Here is a 14,105-nt window from a genome sequence, read left to right as displayed (position 1 = left end):
AACTCTTGAATAAGTTTGTATAATGACTCATGAAATACATAAATCTTTGAAAATATGATTTATAATGACTAAATGAAAAAATACATAGAAATATGCAATAAATTTTGTATAATGACTTCAAAATACATAAAACTCTTTAATAATAAGTATAATGACTAAAATAAAAGCATGTTAATGACTAAAATGTTATCATTCTTGATTTTAACTTGAATATAACATTAGACAAGTTACAAAGAGGACCATAAGACTAGGGTAGGATGACTTATAACAATATGACTACATTCAAAATATTGCACATGTTTACATGATGTCATTTCTTTCCAAAACTGTTCATGTTTAAAGGGGAAGGCACGGATGTTGTGAGGACGTATGGTTAGATAAGGCTTTCAAGCTTCAGAGCTTTAAAATGACATTTACGTGGACTGAATTTTGACTTAAGGCACAAAACAACGTACATACAATTACCTAAATCTGGAAATTTAAAAACCATAATCATGTATATTAACAAAGAATCTTTAAGGCACGGTAACATTGAAATCCCTTTGTTGACATGGGCGTGACACATTCGGGCTTTGATTGATTTCTAGTCCCGCCCATGAACTAGCTCACGCCCACTTCGAGGGAATTTAATTTTTGACAAAAGATTAGGTCTATAGATTTTAATATAAAGGGATTTTTGATTGACGGAATGACAAGTTCCTAGACTAAGGCAGTTTATGACTAACTGTTTAATTAAATAAATTAGCATGACTCAAGAGAATTTGTTGAAAGAATCCCGTCTGTTGTGTTAAATATTTCCAAAATAGTAAAACTGGTCAATAAAAATACATGTTTTAACATTTTAAGGCAATCTTTGGAAATAACAATGCAATTAGACATAAAATTATCATCAAAATATATTTCTGTACAGAAAGGCTTTGTTTCAATATTAGTTGCCATAAAAATATATTTGGACGCTTAGTAAATATAATATTATATAAAGGCAATTAATAAATAGGACGCAACATGTAAAGCACAATTAAGTTTATAACATACCGTTCAGTAGTAATTGTTACAGAACACAGGCACTCGTAGTATTAACATGGTCTGGACACAGGTATTTGTAACAATATCACTTGTCTGTTCTCGGAGGGATGACATTTATTAATGTGGCGGGTTAAACCGGGTGAGCTGTAAAATGAACTGGGGCAAAATCTACACGGAAAGTTATTTTTATTGTGGATTCGGGAATGTTTATCCAAAGTTCCTTTACTGGAAAAGGAAAGATCACAAACGTTACATACAAATTCGGAATTTCGAACACCGTGTTGAGCTTCATGTTTTGCACGAACTGTCTCATTGAAGAAAACTTTTCCACAGAACTGACATGGTGACGAAACGTCATTTACATGCGTTAACATGTGTTTCTTTAAATATGCTGGTCTTTTAAACTTTTTCCCACAAGTCTGACAATCAAAATGTCCATCATCTGATTGTGTTGTTCTTAAATCAATAGCACTATTGTTATTGTTATTGATAGATTCTGAATTATCGTTCATATTATAATTTAATGTTTGTCCAATATATGAGTTATTTTGTGAAGTAATTTTAGGGTCAGTTCCGGGAAGAATTCTTGGTGGAATAGGTGGTTTAGCACTATTAGGTTTAGGTTTGTGCCATCGTCTGTGTGATGCTAAATTGGCAGGGCAGTTAAAAACTTTGTCACACTCTGGACATCGGTATTCAACGTGAACAATACGGGAACATCGATGTTGAGCAAGCTGGAAAGCATCTTCATAATACTCCTTACACAGTTGGCAAATATAATCACCAATTCTGTTTTCAATTCGTTCTAATTCAGCTCTAGCTTCAGGTGTAACTTCTACCAAATTAAAACTAGGTTCTATATCACCACAAACAACACGCCCTTCGTCTTCACTATCCGAAAAGTCTTTAATGATAGTTCCTGATACAGGTGACGTCGTATCCAAGTCAAAGTTTATCTTTCTGATTGCTTTGGACTTCTTGCACACCACATTCTTCTTCTCTGGCTCACTGGGACGTTTTCTACTTGGACTATGCTGGACTGGTGATGGTAAACTTTCTGTTTCGCTGTGGGTGGTTGATGTTTTGGTGGTATAAGGTGATTCTCCACCACACAGATTGAGTTTATCAAAAGCCGTATAATAAACTGGTGATGGAAGCGGTGGTAAGTGTAATAAATTAAGGTTGGCATGGGTGGTAGCTATACTGGAAGGTAATAACAATACATTGTTATTCAATTTATCTGGATGGAATTCTTTCTCACGGAAAGTGGTGGCTGTTGGACTAGCAGAGTAACCTGAGTCTGGAGAACCAAAACTGGTATAGTTATACTCATGTTCTGATCCACTGTCACTTCGATCATCATCGATCATCCTCCTCTCTCTATAAGACACTGCTGACGATTGTTTAAATCGTTTCACTAAAAATCCTCTCGGCATGATGACCACTTTCTGAAATCTTTAAGGCACTATTGGCTTAGCCACTCTAGTGGACCGTAGTCCTCTCAAGGCACTGTAGGTTCGGGAAACTAAATGTCAAAGGGTAAAAAATTCACAGACATACAGGAACACAAAGTCGGGAACTCAAATGCAACAGTCGAAAAGTTACTACATCGAAAACTAAAATCGAGATCACACCGGGAGGCTACAATCACCTATAAAGTTAAAACTCAACGTGTTCATCTAAGTCCAAATACTGTCACATCGATAACATAAAATTGTCTCCAAATAAAATCACTACAGAAATAATATAATGTCGTATTGAACATAGCCTCTTGTTTGATAGATACGGTGGATCCGAGAAATCACATGGTAATCACTGCTTATATACTCATACGCGCGTGCCTTTCTCATTCATATGCATATGGCACGCGACAAGCCCCTCCCTTGTCACCCGTCCTCTACCAAGTTTCAAGTCCTTTGTTTCCCGCGCTACATGAGCTGTTTGTCATTGAAGCAGAACTCGTTTATTTTAAGACGATAAGAAAAACCAAACGCCCGATTTGTGGAAGGAATTATTGAGTTTTAATTGTTAGGATAGAGGAATGAGTTATGATTCCTGGAGAAACACTAGTCTTTGTCTTTAATCAAGAGAATCCGTTATTCTAACTTGTGATTCTGTTGCCATTAACGGTTCGCTGTAATTTTGATCTCCATACAATAGGTGTTAAAAATAAATGAATGTAACAATACATAAAAGAAAGCCGAGGATGCTACTAGTGATGTAATTTTCACATGCTCCACTAATTAGACGCAGAAATAAAACGAAAGCATGAAATTTACTGTTATAGAGACAAAACGTTGAGCGTAAATAGAATTTCCCTATTAGCCTATTAAACTAAATTAACCCAATTCGGTTTGAATTATAGCATGGAATCTGGCCGCGGCTAATCCTTCATTTTCTTTGATCTACACGTTTATTGTTATTATTTGAGATTTAATATGCATGTAAGGGTTGAGTCTAGGCGAGACTATTAAGGGAATTTAACATCTGGATATTGGAAAATGAAAAGTGTCAGATTGAATATTGAGATGATTGTTAATAAAATATAGTGTGTACAGTTATCTGGTATATTGATTATCAGTATAATAAAATGGCGAGATATCTGTAGAATTCTCTTCTGCTTTGCAGTAATTAATAATCATGAATATTGTTTACTGGAATTTATACTCGTAATCTCTGTTATCATTAACAAACATGTATTTTACGGGAATTTATACTCGTATTCTCTGTTATAATAACTGCCAAGAATTGCAATACCTGTTATAACGACAGAAATGTATTGTTTTATTTATGTTATAGGAATTTATACTCGCAATTTGTTACAATAACAGAAAAGTATCTTTACGGGAATTTACATCTGTTATATTTCACGGATGAAATTTTGAATGAGTGTTAAACACATTAATCTCTGTTATGATATATGAATTTACACTCTGTCCAAATATTAAACGTTCTTGTAATGCATCCTTGAAGTATTTACATTGCCATAAAGCAATTCTTGTGATATTTATATGACAATTAAAACTTTTCAAAGTTTTTTTTCACAATTATTAAAGCTGCCCTATTTATTAATATTATTAATAAATTAAATCAAATTCCATCAGACATATGTTGTGTAGAGATATTTAAACTTTATTTAGTTGATGTATTATTGATATCTAAATCACAAATAAGCCATTGTTAAAAGGCTTTGAACCATCAGAGACAAGTTGTAAATTATTTAAGGTAAATCATTGAAATTGTATTGCATTAATTTTTTCACAAAAAATACTTGGTGCATTAACATGACTTGAACTCTGCTTTTTTGACTCGTGATTTGAAGCAGAGAGATAGGCACATTACTGAAAAGTTTTTAAACTTTCTTTGCATTATAGAAATATGCATTTTTGAAAGCACAAATTATCAAAGATACTATTTCTGAACTAAATATCATGTCGGAATGATATTATTACACTTGAGAAAACAAACGGATATATTATAGATGAAATGACTGACGTCCGACATAAAACTATTTGAAGACGAACGAGTGCATTATGACATGTGCAAAAAGGGGAAATTTTGATGAACACTGGCACCTTTCTACTCTTATTCAACTGTTAGATGATAAACGCACATGAACTATAAACATTTTAACAAAAACCTCAAATGAATTTTCAACGTTGATTTTAAATTGCTATATGAAATTTTCTTTAATTGCTAAATAAAATGTTATCATGTGCATCGGATAAAACATTAAGTAACGATGCTCTAAACAAAGCAATTTAAAAATCAGAAAAAAATTCATTAAAATTGAACATCTATCGAAATCGGGGACATCAAAGTATTTTTTTCAGTTCAAATAATCTTAATTGTTGGCTTTTGAAAAAATGTTAATTTGATAAAGAAAAAAGATTCATTTGGATTTTGATAATAAAAAATAACCCAATATACAATTCAATAATTTGATATTTTTTATGAATGATTCGACAACAAAAGACTTTACTCATTTCATATCTGATGTTTCTTTGTTAGCAAAATTTGCAAATTTCATAGTCAACTATTTCGGAATCTTTTATGTTGAAGGTTGAAAACGTTCTTAATATGATCATATTCCTTTGGTTGGCGCGTGGGCTCATTTGCATACAGCTGAACGTGAAAATGAGAAGAAAAGGTACCACGCAGGTGCACGTGAGTTTAGAAAATGTCTGAAACGGGTCGATTTTTGTCGATAAGATGAAAAGACGTATCGATAAGTTATTGTTGTTTCTCTTTCCACCTGGGTTGACGGTTATTTCTTCTTAATTTAAAAACTATTTCTCGTGGTGGCATTGTTGTAGTTTTTATTAGGTCAAATTATTACTAAGAATATAGAACAAAACATTGGAATTGAATTCAATAAATTCAAAATGTTTTTCTACATCCTATTAAATCAAAAGTTATACCAAGAAAAATGTTATAACTATGCTTAGGAAATAAAAATGAACATTGCCGGTAAAAATATCATGCTAAAAATTCTATAATAGAATTTATATTCAGAAAAAGAGAGAGCGATACACATGTACCTTCAAACTACATAATGCTAATACGTACATAGGAAATGATGCTTAAATTATGATAGATTATATACCTTTAAAATTACACATTTTAAGAGGTCTAAAGGGACAAACGTTCTGTAATTATCTGAAAGCCGCGTACTCTCAAAGATGTTTATCGTTCGATATTTTAGCTCTTTGTTTAAAGTGGTTATGTTAAAATAAATAAAAAGAAATAATACATGTCAATAGAAGAAATAATTGGATTGAATAGAAGTGTTTATTTTATACTTGATTCCCATATTTCTTTATATCATGGAATTTTTGCACCAAATAACCACAAACAAACATACCGGTAATGTTATGTACTATAACAGCTCAAGGCAAAAACAAAATGTTTCCTGAAAGTCTATGGAATCAGTGTTTCTGGAGAAAATTAATTAAAGTGGAATCGGAGTAACAGGATGTGGAAGGTTTCGAAGAATACCTGTAAATACAGCTAAAGAGCGCGTGTCAGGTAGTACGTCCATTGATCATAGAAACGAGGGCCAGTAGTAAAGTCTACTCTTACCTTGAGAACAGAACTATCAGAATCAAATTGAGAAATTCACTCCCAAACATTTTACTGTAGACCCTCCACATAGAATATTAATGGCAATGCAGCTGAATTTGTTTTGTTACGTTGTCACGGCCACTAAAGATCATAAGCATTATTTGTTTTGTTAATAGACATATAACTTTTTATACATCCCTCTTATAATATACTAATCAATAGAATTATTATAGAAGATTAATGAATTTATCTGATTTCTGTTGAGATTTTACATTTTGAACTATTTGTGTAACCAAAGTAAATGTCTATAGGCTACAGACATTACGACGCACTCGAAGATTATCTCAATGTATAAGTCAAAGAAATACAGTGCTTTATATTTGTATTAAATACCTTTCATAAAATCATGTAGGGGATTTTAGATGAAATACGTTAGGGAAACTCTATGCTCAAATCACAATAACAGTCACGCATTGAAGTCCATAAGTCGAGAAGCAACTACAGATATTAATAAGAACTGACTGCATGGTATCACCAGCCGCAACTGATCTGGTCCTGTTTTCTCGAAGCGATCTTAGCATTAGGATATCCCAGAAACTGTGTTAGAAGTTAAGACCTTTGGACATCATAGCGCTAAGTTCATTTCTAGAATAAGCAGCCTGGATCAGAAGATCTGACATACTAAACATAATCTGATGATATAAATAAAGAACATACAGCACCAGTATATCAATACTTTAATAACCAATACACGTTAACATTCAGATGATCTTAGTGACCAAAAATACGTACAACAAAAATACGTACAACAAAAATACGCAGATTTTAATTACCTTACATATGACAGATCTATATTTCCAACCTGAGCAACACCAGTAATCTGCTTCGTACAAGAGCTGTTTCCGACAGGGGTACCAGCAGTATTTTGTTTCTAATAGGGGCAATACCTGTAGAGCTATTTAAGACAGGGGTACCACCAGTTATCTGCTTCTTACAAGGGCAATACCAGTAGAGCTGTTTCCGACAGGGGTACCACCAGTAATGTTTCTTACAAGGGCTGCCAGTAGAGCTGTTTCCGACAGGGGTACCACCAGTAATCTGCTTCTTACAAGGACAATACCAGTAGAGCTGTTTCCGACAGGGGTGCCACCAGTAATCTGTTTCGTACAAGGACAATGCCAGTAGAGCTGTTTCCGACAGGGTACCACCAGTAATCTGTTTCGTACAAGGACAATGCCAGTAGAGCTGTTTCCGGCAGGGGTACCACCAGTAATCTTTTTCTTACAAGGGCAATACCAGTAGAGCTGTTTCCGACAGGGGTACCACCAGTAGTCTGTTTCTTACAAGGGCAATGCCAGTAGAGCTGTTTCCGACAGGGATACCACCAGTTATCTGCTTCTTACAAGGACGACACTAGTACGGCAGTTTCCGACAGGGGTACCACCAGTAATCTGTTTCTTACAAGGGCAATACCAGTAGAGCTGTTTCCGACAGGGGTACCATGCACCAGTAATCTGTTTCTTACAAGGGCAATGCCAGTAGAGCTGTTTCTGACAGGGATACCACCAGTTATCTGCTTCTTACAAGGACAACACCAATACAGCAGTTTCCGACAGGGGTACCACCAGTAATATGTTTCTTACAAGGGCAACACCGCATAGAGCTTTTTCCGACAGGGATACCACAAGTTTTCTGCTTCTTACAAGGGCAATACCAGTAGAGCTGTTTCCGACAGGGATACCACCTCTTATCTGTTTCTTACATGGGCAACATCAGTAGAACTATAATTATGTATAAACTGTAAGGTCGACCTGAGAACGCACCCTTTCGTAGATGCATTTTATTACATGTACATACATTTATTTTAAATCCATATAATATACACTTGTCATATTATGAAAATGAATCATAAAAATTGAAAGGTTGATTCATTTTAAAAAATTTTGTTGAAAAATGTTTATCAAGCTATTTGACATGGAAATACAATAATAGCCTTAAATTATTTGACAAGTCTATATACTGATAAAATAGGTATGAAAAGTAATTACAGACTAACAATACAGTCCTAATAACAGTTAACTAGAAACTGATTACTATACAGAAATGTCATATCAAATTCCGTTATTATTTACTTATATAATATACCATATTTATATAATATAATACTAATACCAATAAACATGTCTAATTAATTTACTGTAATACTCATTCCTACATTACAAAACTCTTTGATTAACGGTTTTACAGGACTGAAGACGTGCATGAAGCTTTATATTACGACCATTAGTGGAGGCGTAAGTTTACATAGCGACATTGGTGCAGATCACTTGACTGTTTCGTACTTTGCAAGACAAATCATCCAGAATAACAATCACCGACAAAATAGGTATTTCTACACAGCATGAGTATGCAATGTATAAAAAGAAAAATAGTTAATACTTGTATCATGGACACTGATGATTAAATTCTCTCTTGGCGTATCATATAGTTTTTCAAAATGTAATTGAAATATAACTCATCCAGTTACAGAGTAGACTTACTAAGTTACAGACTGATATTAAGTGATGCATGCCCTGCCTCACCATTGACACGGTAGATAATGGGATCAAGCTCAAAATTAAAGAAAATTTGGAGAGACTCTACTACAGACAGCATTTCTAGCTTCTTATATTTCCTTTAGAAAACAAGTTAATTGTCTTATTACAATTCAACATTATGCATCACTTTATATAACCTGACAAATAGATTATGTCTGACCTAGGCCTATATTGAAGTTTGTTTCAGATCAGGATGTGGGGAGTTCAGAAATGAACATGTAGAAAGTTTAACCATGGTTTAACAGCAACAATGATTTAAAAATGATAATAAAAGCCACACGCGACTCAAATACTTGAAACTACTGAACAATAAAATCCTCAACATACAAGCTTAGAATGGCGATAATTTTCTTTTAAATATCGTTGGAAAGACACTTAAACTATGCTATACACGAAAAAATTATACCCCATTCATAAAACCTTCTTTTGTTAGTTTACGACATCCAGCGTGTGCCCAGAAGTGGTGTGCGCATGCGCAACATCTCAGCTGTGTCTTTTGAATTCTTTGTCCCGCCTGGTAAATGACTTGCCTTTTTCAAAGCTGAGATCGTTCATCCATAGCGAACGTTCTATACCACAACTAGACACTTAGAAAGTCAATTGTAGGCTTATCAACATGTGATTGTTGGAGTACGAGTATTTTCCATTCCAAAATAATTTTATGTTACTTTTTATGTTTTCACCACAGAAAAAATACATCTAATATCTTTTAATGGTTAATGCCCCTTGAACAATTTTTTACGAGTACTTGTTTATATAGAAAAGAAAAATTTTGTAAGTCGACACACAGTGGAAATCTGTAGTTATGATATAGTATATATATTGATATTTTCATTACAATCAAGTTCCAAAAACTTTATAGTATTAAAATTTCTGGAAAATCCTTATGAAACCTGAACATCCGTAATATTTTTTGGTTATTTAAGTTAGCTCAAATATTTCCCATCACAAAAAATGAGTGTTACTCATCTGAATTCCATCGGCTGGAATAACCATTTCTCTACATTCTGAACCATCATTTCCTTTTATGGAATTTGGCGGGAAAACAATGACATTCATCAAAGAATATTATGAATCAGACCACGTGGCATATGGAACGATGATGTCACACATTATTTGGTGACGAGTGGTACTGGAATGAATCAAAGAACAAGCGTAAATGACGTCATTGATTTTCGGTTCCATTCATAAAAGAATTAGGCGGCGGCGTTGAGGAATTAGTCAGAATAATAGCGAATGATTAAATCGCGTCAAATAATATCTGAAGTAATTTTAACCTAATATGGTGTGATGGAAGAACGGTTAACACCCCGGTTATTATTGGACATTGTCGCATGAAACTGTCAAGATTCCAGCAATTTACTCTACGATTATTCTATTTATGACGGCACATCAAAGAAACTAAGTGAAACAATGAAATCTTTATTCTATTAGAAGATGCGATTCCTATTAGACCCCTCGAAAGGGAAATAGTAATAAAATAATAATATTAATTTAAACATTCTAACAAAAAAATCATAAAACAACCACGATACCATTCTATGAAATATTACGATTTCTTTTTATTCCCGATAGTCCAATTGACAAACTTAATCATTCATTTGATAGTAAATTGAGTTACAAATACAAACCTATTACTTTTATTTGCTTATTGAACCAAACTGCAGTGTTGTTCATGAAAGGTTTCCAATAAAAATAATTACTTACAAACATAAGAAGATACCTTTTTAATCTTTTAATCTTACTGACAGGTTAGTTAAGTTCCACTTACCAGTCGACAATCGTACCCAAAAGATTACTTAAGTGTAACATACCTAACATATCGTGATTAATACAATTTCATATACGTATCGAGATTCTTTCTTAAAGATTAGCATAGTTTCACATACATATCGAGATTCTTACTAAAGGATTAGTAACGTTTGGCACATATCGAGATTCCTGAAAGATTACTGAAGTTTCTCATACATATCGAAATTCTCACTGTAAGATTTGTTAAGTTTTACATATATATCGAGATTCTGACTGAAAATTTCGTAACATTTCACACATATCAGGACTCTTACTGAAAGATAAGTAAATGTTCACACGCATATCGAGACTCTGACTGTAAGATTAGTTTAAGGGACAGGTAGGCCATTTTTTACGCCAATCGAAGGCTGAAGGATTAGTAACGTTTCACATACATATCGTGATGCTTACTGAAAGACTGGTTAAGTTTCACATATATCGAAATTCTGACTGAAAGATTACTCCAGTTTCACAAACATATCGTGCTTCTGAGTGTAAGATTAATTAATCTTCAAATACATATCGAGAATCTGACTGTAAGATTAGTTAAGTTTCACCTACATATCGAGAATCTAACTGTAAGATTAGTTAAGTTTCAGAAAAATATCGAAATTCTCTCTGAAACATTACTTCAGTTTCACAAACATATCGTGCTTCTTACTGTAAGATTAATTAAGTTTCAAATACATATCGAGAATCTGACTGTAAGATTAGTAAAATTTCACCTACATATCGAGATTCTGACTGTAAAATTAGATAAGTTTCACATAAATATCGAAATTCGAACTGAAAGATAAGTAAAGTTTCACATACACATTATGCTTCTTACATTTCACATAAATATCGAGACTCTTACCAAAGGATTAGTAAAATGTTCACATTTATCGAATTCTTACTGAAAGATTAGTAAAGTATCAAAAACATATCGAAATTCTACTGAAGGATAAGTTAAGTTTTAAATTCATATCGAGGTTTCACCAATATAATTACTAAATTTCACATACAGATCGCGATTATTACTCAAAGATTATTAATGTTTGACAACGTATTAACATTCTTACCGAAAGATTACCAAAGTTTCACATACATATCGCGATTCTTACTGAAAGATTACTAAATTTTCACATACATATCGCGATTCTTAATGAAAGATTACCAAATTTTCACATACATATCGAGATTCTTACTGAAAGATTACCAAAGCTATTTTTCAAATACGTATTGAGAATCATACACAGAGATAACGAAAGATACATATTATTCAGATTCTTACTCAAAGATTAGTAAAATTTCACATACCTATATATATGTATCGTGATTCTTGCAAAAACATTTATAATTTTCACATCCCTAAAAATCTTACTTATAGGTTATAAAAGTTTTTAGTATTAAATATCTTAGGACTAGTTGTACGTTCCTATATAGAAAATTACTGAAATCTGAAACCTTCTTCAATTCCATCATCTTGCGTTATACCAATATTGCATTAAATAGTAAATGGTTTGTGGGACAAATTTTTATGTTTCCGGTATTTTCACAAACAGGACCTCTTTTGTACTAACAAGGTACTGAACAAAAAAAAAAAAGAAAAACAAAATATGTGAATACACTTTATAAATCCCAACTACCTTCATCTTAGCTTAGTCAACTTGTCCATATAACTTGAACAAATATTGCATTAGAAAAATTGTGAGGTTTTTCCATACACAATAGTGTTGGCAATGCTGGGTGAAAGGATATTGGCATACTATAATATATCAGAATAATAAGAAAAGTAGTTATGCATTTATTCAAACCGAAACAAAAATATTTTTGTAAAATTCATTAATTCAAAACTTAAAGTTAACTATTCTAGTTTTATTTTGAGAACGTGAAATTTGTAAAGAATGAAACATAAAGCCATTAAAATTTTGAGAAAGGTCCTACTATTGATGATAAACATCTAGGGTCTTCTATTATTCTCTTATCGATTTAAAACTCAACTTTTATTGTCACTGATGTGCATCTCTCTCTCACCCTAGAGGGTGTCGCGTGGCATTCGCGTGTCTTAATGCAGCTCATGGCGACGAAACGGCAGTAGGTCGTCGATCCCAACCCTCGGAACATCTGCCCCAGTATAACAAGATGAAGGGTGTCCAAAGATCAGCCTAATGTGAGATTGAAAAGTTGAATTATGATGAAAGATCTTAGGCGACTTTAGGACGGATTAACTACTAGATAGCAGTCGGGCATGTCATGTTCATGTCAAGTGTTAAAAGACCTAATGTAACTTTAATCAGGAAATATTGAAGAGTTAGATATTAGTTTGCACTGTTTTCCAGATTGCAGAATTATTAATTAGTTTACAAAGATCATAGTTGTGTTCTCTTGTGACTATTAACATTTGATCTATATCAAAAGTGTTATTTTTCTGAATTGCTTTTCGATTTTTCAACACTTCTCCTCACAACTAACGAGTTTAGTTCGTTTTCAGTCATCAAAGATTGTAGCCTACAAAAACAACAAAAACAAGGATAACTTGCCAGGCAAGGTAATATACGCCCACTAGAAGCTTTGATTTTGAATAAAAATATTTGGCAGTACAGTAGCAATCATCTTTTGTACTTTTAGGGGTAATACTAAACAATATTACAAGTTTGGCAATTTGGCAAGAATCGTGCCTTTTAGTGTTAACGAGCTAAATATTTAAACTCCGTCAAAAATTGTGTCCAACGGACGGACATGGGACGCCGATATATCCCCCTATTTCATGTGGGCATATACAAATGAGAACGACAAATGCCAATGGTCAACCTTTCGCTAGCACAACTTGTATGACTCTATAAGGCCCTCCCAATAACAACATTACCTTGCATGTATATATTATATCCTTGCGAAATTTAACGAATAAAGTAGGATTCACTCGCGCAGCCCCAAAAGCAAGTTTTTCGGGCAAAAATAACTAGGTAAAAGATTCGGGCAATTTAAGATATCGTGCCCCCTCACGGACGTAAACCTGGCTCCACCACTAAACTTACATCGACTTACGACGATTTGAAAACCACAACTTTATTCAGTGATCTGTTAACAAAACAGCTATACAATTACATCACATCTGTAAAAGAAAGTGGAGTCGGGGATATCTGAAATTATTTTATGATATTGAAATTGGCGTCAAGGAAAATATTTGATATCATAAAAATATTATCAGTTTTTAAAATCCTTCTTCGGATGAATGTCATATTATCATTTTAAACCTTACTTAAATTGATGAAAATAGCCTTTCCATGGTTTCTTAGAGTTAAACCCTATCCCGGTCGTGATGTGCTCGGCGTCAGTGTCATTTTCCTGTCTGTAAAATAAAAAGCTTATCTCAGATTATCATTGTGGGATGTACAGAGATTGGAAAGCATGCTGTTTTGTTCTGTATTTATTATATTATCATTTGTAATATTATTAATCGCCAACTTATACATGTCAATTGTCATCTTGATGCTCTGAACATGACATGTCAGCACCACCCCTTAAAACAATACAATCTTTTAACTCCTTACATTAAACCTTAAATTTAATCAGTGAATTAATAAATTTAAAAAACGCAATAATGGTTAATGTTTGCCAAACCATTGCAGACACTGGCATCGTCAT

At 33.3% G+C, this 14,105-nt stretch overlaps 3 protein-coding genes across 3 annotated transcripts; 1 reads left to right on the top strand and 2 right to left on the bottom strand.

The window, feature by feature from the left end:
* Positions 1 to 1,079: 1,079 nt before the first annotated feature.
* On the bottom strand, positions 1,080 to 1,283 carry LOTGIDRAFT_68084 (hypothetical protein; the record flags this gene model as incomplete). The annotated part of the gene is made up of 1 exon (XM_009048124.1): positions 1,080 to 1,283. A coding segment is annotated over one exon (204 nt), but the record flags the coding sequence as incomplete, so codon positions are not given.
* A 96-nt stretch (positions 1,284 to 1,379) lies between these two features.
* LOTGIDRAFT_96643 (hypothetical protein) lies at positions 1,380 to 2,072 on the bottom strand (the record flags this gene model as incomplete). The annotated part of the gene is made up of 2 exons (XM_009048123.1): positions 1,380 to 1,522; positions 1,637 to 2,072. Coding segments are annotated over 2 exons (579 nt in total), but the record flags the coding sequence as incomplete, so codon positions are not given.
* An 8,864-nt stretch (positions 2,073 to 10,936) lies between these two features.
* Positions 10,937 to 11,275, top strand: LOTGIDRAFT_110783 (hypothetical protein; the record flags this gene model as incomplete). Its single annotated transcript, XM_009048122.1, has 1 exon — positions 10,937 to 11,275. A coding segment is annotated over one exon (339 nt), but the record flags the coding sequence as incomplete, so codon positions are not given.
* Between the last annotated feature and the right edge of the window lie 2,830 nt (positions 11,276 to 14,105).

This window comes from Lottia gigantea, assembly GCF_000327385.1.
Source record: "Lottia gigantea unplaced genomic scaffold LOTGIsca_12, whole genome shotgun sequence".
Taxonomy (NCBI): domain Eukaryota; kingdom Metazoa; phylum Mollusca; class Gastropoda; family Lottiidae; genus Lottia; species Lottia gigantea.
The sequence above is the reverse complement of the archived record's forward strand: the minus strand, read 5'-3'. Positions and strand labels throughout refer to the sequence as shown.